This window comes from Haliotis asinina, chromosome 16 (genome assembly GCF_037392515.1).
Source record: "Haliotis asinina isolate JCU_RB_2024 chromosome 16, JCU_Hal_asi_v2, whole genome shotgun sequence".
Lineage (NCBI taxonomy): Eukaryota > Metazoa > Mollusca > Gastropoda > Lepetellida > Haliotidae > Haliotis > Haliotis asinina.
Window position 1 is genome coordinate 25308175 of NC_090295.1, and position 11803 is coordinate 25319977.

Here is an 11803-nt window from a genome sequence, read left to right on the forward strand (position 1 = left end):
ACTAAGGTTATCATAACCAACAACAGTATCAGTACTGGAGTTATCATCACCTACAACATTATCACTTCTCTGGTTATCATCAACAACAGCTGTATCAATACTGGAGTTATCATCACCAGCAACATTATCACCACTAGGGTTATCAACATCAGAAACATTATCACCACTAAGTTCATCATCACCATCAACAATATCACCACTAAGGTCATTATCATCAGCAACAATATCACCACTAGGGTTATCATCACCACCAACAGTATCAGTACTAGGGTTTTCATCACCAGCAATAATATCACCACTAACTTCATCATAACCACCAACAATATCACCACTAAGGTCATTATCATCAGCAACAATAGCACTACTAATGCCATCATCACAGCATCAGTACTAAGGATATCATTACCAGACACAATATGCCCACTTGTATTATCATCACTAATAACAGTGTCAGTACTAGCATCAGTGTCAGCACCAGCATTTCCTGTTTGTGTAAGATCACATAAGCATCAGTCAGGATTAGACGAATAGTATAGTATAATAAGTATGAAAATGAACCGGTCCCGAAACGTCCGGGAGAATGATAACAAATAACGCATTATCTATAATTGTGTTCTATTATCAGTTGGAATATAAACCCTTAACGTGCATGGCATGATAACTTGTAACACTAATGAATGGTTTTGGTGAACACCATTTTCACGTAGAAGTGCTTAGCGTGATCAGCAGTAATGTCAACAGAATAGTCACTGTTGCAACACGCATAACAAGCCATTTCGAGGCATGTTAAAACTAAAGGTTCCAAAAGTTATCTCCCTTTAACCAGCCTCCCTTGCAATAAGTTATACCTACGAAAAGTGTATCCTTTTGTACCAAGACGAAATACTACCCACAACATCATATTAATAGTGTATTGATGGAGCGCTAGGGTCACTTTACGCATGGGTCTAACTTGGTGTTTTTCATTCGACAGTTGAACTTATCTACCTGACTAATGTCAGTGTGATATTTTATGTGTGATTCAAATGTTCACAGTCTTGCAAGAGTTATGTTTCTTGTCCAAAAGGACGAGACCTGCAGTATTTACTTCCGGTATAGACCGAATGTCTAAATGACATTCATCAACAACACATGTATGCGTACATACGGTGCGACGAACGATGAAAGTCGTTCATGAAAATTACATTGCATTAAACCTTAAACGACGCAACGCAATTATAAACCATTTTTAATGATGGCTTGCCTTCATTTAATGAACATGTTAAGAGGAAAGCATGCACGTGACACTGACTGAATGGGCAAATTTAATGCATCCTTGTTTCCTGGCTTTTCATAGCAAATAGAAGCAAAACTCACAAGACTCTCACGTGACATCCCCTGAGACACCAGCTATCCAAGCTTAAATATGGACGCATTTCTTATCAGCGTTTTCTACAACGTATTAACTTTCATGGTGCAAGGACTTCAAGCTAGTTTTGCAGCTGAGGTAAACGTTGAGCTCAACAGTGCTCAACAGGTGATCGATGAGAAATTTGTAGCTGTGACCCTAGATTCACACCTCATTCAGGAAGGATGGCTGAAATTCGATTTTAGGTAAGTAAATGTCAACTACTCTTGTTGAAACTGTATATAGGTACTGCCTACCCTTTATCAGTGTAAACATTTACAGATGGAGAGGAACACAAGCGTTTAGAAGGTACAGGGAACACAACCCCCATAGGGTAGGAATCTTATCACCTAGGATAGGGGAACAGATCACCTGGGGTAGGGGAACACACACACACCCCATCCTTAGGTAGAGCAACACATCACAAGGGGTAGGTAAGCATATCCCCTGAGGTAGATGAACACATTGGTAGACAATGTAAAACCATCGGGGTCGGGAAATCCCTCCCCCTCCAGTTTTATATTGCCTACCAAAACCTTGGAGGTGTGTTTTCTCTATACTTAAAGTGCTATACAAAATACATGGAATTGTTGTGTACTTTCTTGCCAGATGTTTTGTTATCTTCCAGAGAGTTATGGTTACCATGCATGGTTCTGTTTCAATACTTTAGATAGTATCATTATTGTCGTATCATGCTCATTTCTTGTGTGTTAAATTAGACATCAACTATTTTTATATCAAATAGAATTTAGTAGAGTAAAGCTGTATTTCGAAAAGGTGTACATAATCTAAACATTACCATGTTGAGAGATAACTGGTCTGGATGTTTTGTTGATATTACAATAAACTACCTGAAGTGATAATCAAACGGAATATTTTCACTGATTGTTTAACATATATCTGGTTATAGCTGCCGACTGGGATTTGATCAACAAGTTTTCAGCAGCTGTTGGCTGGGAGATGATCTTTGACCTTAATGTTTTGATTCGAGAACATGGATCCTGGGACCCAACAAATGCCATTTTGTTAATGAATTACACCAAGTCGAGAGGATACAAGCTTGCAGGATTTGAACTCGGAAATGGTATGATAACATTTGTGTTATTGTAATTGTACTGATGGCTTAGGATGGATGGTTCAGAAATAGTCATAAAGGAGAGAATGGTTTAAGCACAGTGATAACCCTGAACCATCCCTGCTGTTATCACTGTATCTGAACCATCCTCTACTTCCTCATTGTGTCAGCTCCATTCATCTTCTTCTCCTTCCTCATTGTGACAGGTAGATCCATTTTCCACTCCTTCATCATTGTGTCAGGCCTATCTTCTATTTTCTCATTATGTCAGGTCCATCCTTATTCCTTGCCTTTTTCATTGTGCCTAATTTATCCTTTCCTTTATCACCACATCTGAACATACTTTCCTTCCACTTTCTGTCTGATTCATCCTGTCCTTTATCACTAAGTCAGGAGGGGATGGTTCAGATACACTGATACAGGGGAGGATGGTCCACACACAGTGATAGAGGACTGGGTGGTTCCGGACACAGTGATAAAGGACAGGATGGACTTGACAGAATGAGGAAGGAGAGGATGGTTCAGATACAGTGATAAAAGCAGGGATGGTTCAGGGTTATCACTGTGCTTGAATCATTCTCTCCTTTATGACTATTTCTGAACCATCCTCTGCTGTATCACTGTTTATGGACCATCCTTGTCTTCTTTATTGTGTCTTAACCATCCTCATCTTTATCTCTGTACCTGAATCTTCCTCTCCTTTATCCTTGTTGTTAACACTGAACCATACTGTCCTTTGTCACTGTATTTGACCCATCTTCTCTATCACTGTATCCGAACCATCCTCTCCTTTATCATTGTGTCTGAACTATCTTCTCCTTTACCACTGTATCTGAACCATCTTCACCTTTATTTTTGTATATGAACCATCTTAACTGTCCTCTCCTTTGTCACATTATTTCAACCATCCTCTCCTTTATCATTTATTTGAACCACCCTCTCCTTTGTCGCTGTGTCTGAACTATCCTCTCCTTTATCATTGTATCTGAACTATCCTTTCCTTTATCATTGTGTCTGAACCATTCTCTCTTTTATCACTGTGCCTAAGCCATCATCTTCTTTGTCCCTGTATCTAAACCATCTTCTCCTTTATCACTGTATCTGACCCATCCTCAGCTTTTGAACCATCATCCCATTTATCACTGTATTTGAATAATTCTCTCCTTTATCATTGTATTTTATCCATCCTCTCCTTTATCACTGTGTCTGAAGCTCCCTCTCCTTTATCACTGTACCTATACCATTCTCTCCTTTATCATTGTCTCTAATCCATCCTCTCCTTTATCACTGTGCCTGAACCATCTTCTCCTTTATCACTTGATATGATCATCATCTTCTTTATCACTATCTAAGCCATCCTCACCTTTATTACTGAATCTAAACCATCCTCTACTTTATCACTGTATTTGAACCACCTCTCCTTTATCATTGTGTCTGAACATTCTTTGCTTTATTATTGTGTCAGAACCATGCATAATCCCTTCCAGAGCCAAATGCCTTCCATCATGTGTTTGATCGGACAGTGACAGCTGCTCATTTGGCAAGAGACTTTGTAAAATTGAGACAGATCATGGGCAGATATTCCCAGTCGACTCTCCTGGTGGGACCTGATGTCACAAAGGTTGATAAGAGGAATGTTCTGCGATATTTTGAAGAGTAAGTCAGCAGTACCTCCACAGTTGTTCCTGGGTGGATTGCTAGAATAAACTTGAATATCAGTTGATGTATGCTTGATCCTTACATTATTGACACGTCCACAACTCCGGAGACAGCCCAGGTTGGACTCCCTGCATGAGTACAGAGTTTAAAGAACATTTCCCAGTCTTGCTGCAGGCATGTTGCTGCAAGCAGTGTAAGACCTTCTCTAAAGCTTGTCTGTCAGCATATACACATAGCAGTGAATCAGCACTGTTCAGATCTATCCAGCTGTGTACATGGACTTGTGAAATCATGTGGTATGTTTCTGCACAGCAAACCTATTAACAGAGACAGTGTTTAAAAGATTTCAAATGTATTTCCAGATTCCTTGCTTCTGGTGGTGGCGGAGTGGTGGAAAGGGCAACATTTCATCAGTAAGTAAGCACTAGGAGAGTAGGTAGATATATTGTAGACTGGATCAATGTGATGTATAGTAAGTGGGACTATTGGTCCTATAAATTAGGCTAGAGTGCAGCAATGTCCTATAGGACGTGTTGTTGAGGAAAAAGGTTTGTGTGTCAAAGTGCTGTAGGATATGTTGTTGACAGAACATTCTCCAAAATTCCTAAGGGATCCAAACTCAGACATTTCTGAGAGGGGTAAAGTTAATGAAAAAATGAATTGTCAACAGACAGTATGTAGACAGATTCTGCATACCGTAAGAATCTCTTATTGATCAACACTCACTGAACCACTGTGTACATTATTGAACAGAAGGACTATTGTTCTTCATGTTGAGGCTTGCCCATGGTTGTGTTGGCAGTTACTACATAGATGGCCGAACTGCTGCTGTTGGAGACTTCATCAATGCCTCCATCCTGGACAGTCTGAAGACAGATCTGACCGATGCTGTCACAACTGCCCATGCCCACGCCCCAGGGGTTCCTGTCTGGATCGGAGAGACAGCCTCAGCATATGGTGGAGGGGCTGAAGGTCTCTCGGATGCATATGTGGCTGGATTCATGTAAGAGTTGCTAAGACAGTGATTCAGACACAATTATTGCTCACTTACCCATCTCAAGAATGAAACAAACTTCAAGATGGTTTAGTAGACATTCAAATTGTAGGTTTGTTCAGCGTAAATGGAATGAAGTCAGGGGAATGCTAGTATTGGAGATGCACTATACCTCTCAACTGTATCTCTAAACTGTATAAGGGTTTCCTTACATTAAGACCTATTTTTTCATCGCTTCTACAATATTGCAGGTGGTTGGACAAGCTGGGCCTGAGTGCCCTTTATGGAGTGAAGGGAGTCTTCAGACAGAGTTTCTACAAGGGCAACTATGCTCTGCTGGACCTTGACACTCTTGACCCAAACCCTGTGAGTTCATTCCTAGTCATGTATAGAAATGCTCTACAAATATGTACAGGGTGGTATATGTACATATGTACAGGGTGGTTCAACTAGCCTGATTAGTCTAGTCTGTTAATTACTCTGGAAAGGGACAATGGCAACACTGGGACGTAGTTACTTTTCATTTTTTTGCTATGAAATTTGTATTCCTTCCACAGAATACAACAGTGTACATTTATTTATTGATGCATGTTTTCATGGAGTTTATTGTCACAGACAGTTATGACTCAAATCGTGTACACAGTGGTGTGACTTTTTTGTGTCTGTCTGTCCTGTTCCGGAGTATAACTCAGAAACCGTTCAATATTTTTAGACCAAACTTGATAGATAAAACAATCTCAACCTATAGTTGTGCCTTTTGCTATTTACAGAGTTGTGGCATTTTTATATTTTTTTGGTTTTTCCATGGAACATTTTGGTGTTAGTCTGATGGTGGAGTGGGCTTCGTTTCCGGAGCAGAACTCAAAAACCGTTCAATACTTTTCTGCAAAACTTGGTAGATATATCAATCAGAACCTGAAGTGGTGCCCTTTGCTATTTACAGGTTTTTGTGATTTCTTATTTTCTTGGTTTCCATGGAAACGTTTCGGACATAGTCTCCAAAGTGAGAAGTGTGTTTCTTTTCCGGAGCACATCTCAAAAACTTTGTAATATCTATCAGCAAAAGTTGTTAGATATGTGTGGCAGATCCCAAAGTGGTGCGTTTAGCTCTTTACAGGTTTTTTTGATGTATTATTTTCTCGGTTTCCATGGAAGTGTTTTGGACTTCATCTCAAAATGGAGGGATGGGCTTTGTTTCCAGAGCAGGACTCAAAAAATGTTCAATATTTTTCTGCAAAACTTGGTAGATAACTGTGACTGACCCAAAAGTGGTGCCTTAGTCTCAAAATGGAGGGCTAGGCTTCGTTTGCAGAGCACAACTGGAAAACCATTTGATATCTTTCAACAGATCTTGGCAGATATATGAGACAGATCTTGAAGTGGTGCCTTTTGCTGTTTAAAGATATATGGCATTTATATTTTTCATGACTTCCATGGAAATGATTCAAACTTAATCTAAGAAAACATCACAATACACAATAAGTAGCTGTCAGATGATTTGTCTTGTCAAATATATGGGGGCTGGGGGCATATGTCACCTTTTGATGACTCTTGTCTTTGTACAATTTACGTTCTCCCCGAGACTCACCACATGTGTTGTGATGTTTTGTTTAGGACTATTGGTGGACAATGCCTTGTGCCTTGTTTTGATTGTTATGTTGCTGCTTTCTGTGGTGGTGAAACTGGTGTGTGGTTCTGTGTATGCAGCACAGATCACAAATCAATTAAAGCTTAAAGCAGCATTGGTTGTGGACAGTTCTTTGCTGGGTGACCGTCTTTGGCAACTTGACTCAGCTGACAGGGTCTGTGACTTGGGTCTTGCCCCACAATGATGAACACATGCCACATGTGGTTTAACCTTATGTGAGTTAGAACATGAAGTGCCTCTGTTCACCTAGCTGTGAATGGGTACCCAGTGTGATAAGTCATAACTGTTAAAATTAACCTAGTGCCTCACAGGCATAATGCGTTTGAGCTTTGAGCATGCACAAGTGTATTGAAAAAGTCACATTATCAAACAATCCGTATCATTGTTTACAGATTAAGGTGAAAATGCAGCAGAGAGGTTGATCTTGGTATTATTATGATAAGTATTAGTGTTATTTAGGACTACTGGTTGACACTGCTGTATAAGAGACTGGTTGGGAAGCAGGTGTTTCATGTGACATCGACCTCATCAACTGATCGCCTACGGGTCTACGCACACTGTACCAACACCAACAGGTAGAGTTTTTCCAGAACCCCAGTAATTTCTGGTATAATGTTTTGCAGTTCAGTAGGATTAAGATTTGGTCATGAGAGTAATTTGAAAACATTGAAATCTTCTGATAAGATCATTAGCAGTGCAGATACTATTTTATGATGTGTAGAAACAAAGCATGATTTTGGTCTTTTTAGTTATTAATGTAAATGTATTTTATCAAGATCCTTTCAGAAGTTGCTGTAGTAACCACCTTGAGATATTTTTGACATATATTTTAGTCGATCATGGTCCTAAAATCAATAACCTTTATGAATAATTTAAGACATTGTTTCAATGAAGTAGAATCTTTAATACTATGCAAGATTATACTTTGTTTTCATTTTTATCCCCCAGGCATGTAATGTGGGGGGATATAGTTGACGCCTCGTTTGTCTGTCCGTTGTCTGTCCGTCTATCCGTCCACCCGCAATCATTTTATTTCTGGAGCATAACTCAGGAACCGTTCAATATTTTTAAACCAAACTGGATAGATATAATAATCTCAACCTATAGTTGTGCCTTTTGCTATTTACAGAGTTTTGACATTTTGTTTGTGTGTTTTTCCATGGAACATTTTGGTGTTAGTCAAATGGAGTGATGGGCTTCATTTCTAGAGCAGAGCTCAAGAACCGTTCAGTATGTTTCTACAAAACTTGGTAGATATGTGTTTCAGACCCCAAAGTGGTGCCTTCTGCTATGTACAGGTTTTTGTGATTTCATATTTTCTGTGTTTCCATGGAAACATTTCGGACTTAGTCTCAAAATGGAGGGATGGGCTTCGTTTCCGGAGCAGAACTCCAAAACTGTTCAATATTTTTCTGCAAAACATGGTAGATATATCAATCAGAACCTAAAGTGGTGCCTTTTGCTATATGCAGGTTTTTGTGATTTCTTATTTTTTTTATTTCCATGGAAGCATTTCAGACATAGTCTCCAAAGTGAGAAGTGTATTTCGTTTCCGGAGCAGAACTCAAAAACTTCTTAATGTCTTTCAGTAAAACGTAGTAGATATCTGTGGCAGACCCCAAAGTGGTGCCTTTTGGTATTTACAGGTTTTTGTGATTTATTATTTTCTCGGTGTCCATGGAAATGTTTCGGACTTTGTTTCCTCAGCACAACTTGAAAACCATTTCATATCTTTCAAAAGATCTTGGCAGATACAGATCTTGAAATGGTGACTTTTTCTGATTACAGATATATGGCATTTATATTTTTCATGAATTCCTTAGAAACAATTCAAATTTGTCTAAAAACACAATAAGTAACTGTCAGATGATTTGTCCTTTCAAATATGTGGGGGCCAGGGGGGATATGTCATCTTCTGATGACTCTTGTTTTTGTAAGTTATTATTTTCAAGAGATACATGTTACATACATCAGGCACTTAATATTGAATACATACATGTGTAGCAGAGCGTGGAGTCATCCCACAGATGACATCCTTACCTTGTCAGCTTGCTGACGGAGTTAACCTCTTTGGTCATGTGGACAAGGCGTCCGACTTCGGGTCAGAAGGTCCGTCGTTTGAATCCCAGCACGGGACTCAGAAATTTTGTGGCCGCTACATTGGCGCCCAACATGGGGCTGAGCACGTTCATATCAAAGTTGAACAAAATAAGCCTCAGTACCCAACTATGCGGCCCGGGACGTGCCTTCTGTTGACGGGGGAGTATGTAGCAGGGCATGGAGTCATCCCACAGATGAAATCCTTACCTTGTCAGCTTGCTGACGGGGTTAACCTCTTTGGTCATGTGGACAAGGCGTCCGACTTCGGGTCAGAAGGTCCGTCGTTCGAATCCCAGCATGGGACTCGGAAATTTTGTGGCCGCTACATATGCATGCATACACACCAGCTTTCAAGTCGTCGTCATTATGAAAACGTTCAGTGGTCAAAATCTCAGTAATGATAGTATGTGAATAATACATCATCATATAATGTTGGACCACAGTAGGTCAAGGTAGACATATGTATAACAGGCACACACACACACACTCACACACAGACACTCACACACACACTCACACACTCTCTCACACACAGACACAGAGAGACAGATAGACAGACACAGACACACACACACACAGAGACAGACACACACACACACACACACACACACACACACACACACACACACACACACACACCTGCTTTCATGTCTCAGTCATCCTGGAATGTACAGTAATCAGTATCTGAGTAAAGATAATATCTGATTAATATTGGAACAACATCATGTAATTACTCCATATGAGGCCACAATGAATTTGGGTAAACTTTGCATGTTGCATATTATTGTGCCAGGAGAGTGTGGAGAGATGACCAAAATGTGAAAAAATAGCTTGGTCATCGTGTACATAGGCAATAGATGTACATGATTTTTAGTATCTTTTGGTTCCATTTTTTATCTGATAAAAGTTTTGTTTAACATCTTTTCTGCTCATAGTGCAAATTTTCTTCTTTACTATTAAGCAGATCATGTAAAACAATAGATGTACAGACTCTTGTGTCTGTTGGTAATTCTTCAATTCTAGATATACTTGCAAGTTATTGTGGATAAGCAGTTTGAGGCATCGTAGAGGATGTTGCAGGTATGAAACAATGTTCACAACCCTGCTGTTTCAGCAGCACCTACAACTACAAGCCTGGGAGCCTCACTGTGTATGCCATGAACATGGACAGCACCAACACAACACTGACTCTGCCCCAGTTTCTAAACAGAACGCTCCATGTATTCTGGTTGACCCCCGGTGGAGGTGGACTCAAATCAAAGTAGGTCAGACATGCACCTTACCCTCAGAGAAATAACATCTGTGTAAGAAGGAACATGTACAGGAGTGTATCTGAATTTCAGGTTTTGGTTTCTTTAGACATAACATGAAAATCTACAGAATAGTTCATCATTAACATCAGACTAGAGACATGGATTGATGTGATGCCCTTTGTCAGCAACCAAAGTTTTCATTTATCATGGCTGAATTTGAATGTTTAGAATAACTGCTGACTCCATTAATTCTGGTTGTATATTTCCAGATTTGTCCAACTGAATAACAAGACACTTCAACTGGTGGACAAGCACCTGCCGTTGCTGACCCCCATTGTAGAATCAACAAGCTCCGTCAGTATCCCAGCTCATAGTTTCGGCTTCCTTGTCATCCCTGATGCAAACATTTTACTTTGTCACCAATGATACTGAAGACCTTGGAAAAGTTGTTCTATTGATGTCTCTAGACCCATGATAACACGGTCATGATTTGTGGTACCGTCAAGCTGTGCACGATGTGAGATGAGCTTGTAAGCTTCTAACTGGTGCTCATCTCTCCCAAGTGCTCTCAGTTCTTCAAGAGTATAGGTGGTGAATCTATCTCTCAATGTATCACCTGTTCATAAATGCCTTGTGTCACACTCTTCTACAGTGATCTATAAACTCTTGTTGGAGATTGAGGCAGAATCATAATATGGACTTTGGTTGAGGATTCCATATCAAAAGACTTTTGTCATTTTTGTAACCATCATAATTAGCCTATTAAGTATGAACTCCACCTGACCAAGTACCATTAATGGTTGTTTGCTATGATGAAGCAACTCTCTTTATGCAAAACCTAGAACTCCTGGTCAGCTGAATCTCATGCTTCCAGACAGATATGGTGCCTATGAACCATCGTAAGCAGGGTATTCCTGGAAAGTACACGTACCCATCACACAGAAATGTGATATGTGTAAATATATATTTATATATTTTTTATGAAGACATAAAACTATGAAGAATTATACATATGTTGTCATCTTTACTACATAAGTGTTGATGTAGATGTGTCCTTTAAGCAAAATATTCCTAGTCTGATCAGAGTCTGTCATGGCTGTGGTGGGGGTCGAAGAAGTAGAAACTGGTCTGCATGCATTGCAAGGTTCCTCCTTAGATCCGAAAAGCAGGACTGGGGTTGATCCCAGCGTGCATTGCAAGGTTCCTCCTTAGATCTGAAAAGCAGGACTGGGGTTGATCCGAGCATGCATTGCAAGGCTTCTCCTAAGAGCTGAAAAGGAAACTGGGGTTGATTCCAGCATGCACTGCAGGGTTCTTCCTCGGAGCCAAAAAAGAGGACTCATCTGTCTGGTGATGAGAGGTCAGGCTGCTAAAGTCAAGTGAAAGGAAACTTAGGTTAACAGATATGCATTGATGCAATAAGAAGATAATATGCATACCGTACATATCCTTAATGTTGCACCCTCATCACACCTCAGTCGTCTATCATTTGCACCTGTGTAGATAAGTATCACACTACCCTTTAAAGAGGTTGGATGCTGTGGTTTGTGCACATACTGTATGTGACAGGATGTGACAGCAAGAGAGTGTATTTATGTTACACACCTATTTTCCTTTATCTTACTTCTACTCATACTTCATATTTTGGCAACACAAGCATTTATCCTGGATCATGGATCAGTAACCC

General features: G+C 39.9%; 1 protein-coding gene across 4 annotated transcripts; it reads left to right on the forward strand.

The window, feature by feature from the left end:
- The first annotated feature begins 1057 nt into the window (after positions 1–1057).
- LOC137268516 (heparanase-like) lies at positions 1058–11123 on the forward strand. 4 transcript variants are annotated; one of them, XM_067803084.1, is made up of 9 exons: positions 1058–1593; positions 2298–2471; positions 3950–4118; positions 4484–4534; positions 4924–5124; positions 5367–5481; positions 7223–7338; positions 9978–10124; positions 10386–11123. In XM_067803084.1, exons 2-9 carry the CDS (start codon positions 2348–2350, stop codon positions 10540–10542), a joined length of 1080 nt encoding a protein of 359 aa, XP_067659185.1. In that variant the 5' UTR covers positions 1058–1593; positions 2298–2347; the 3' UTR covers positions 10543–11123. The 4 variants fall into 4 exon arrangements, with proteins under 4 accessions (XP_067659185.1, XP_067659184.1, XP_067659186.1 ...); XM_067803083.1 differs by having other exon boundaries at positions 1061–1625; positions 2196–2471; XM_067803085.1 differs by having other exon boundaries at positions 1070–1625; positions 2196–2471; positions 9981–10124.
- The last annotated feature ends 680 nt before the right edge of the window (positions 11124–11803 follow it).

Bases quoted from the DNA above. Each gene is read 5' to 3' on its own strand.
- LOC137268516 (XM_067803084.1), top strand. From the start codon at position 2,348: ATGATCTTTGACCTTAATGTTTTGATTCGAGAACATGGATCCTGGGAC. The intron at 4,535-4,923 runs GTAAGTAAGCAC...TTGTGTTGGCAG, and splicing joins GAAAGGGCAACATTTCATCA to TTACTACATAGATGGCCGAA. The intron at 10,125-10,385 runs GTAGGTCAGACA...GTATATTTCCAG, and splicing joins GGAGGTGGACTCAAATCAAA to ATTTGTCCAACTGAATAACA.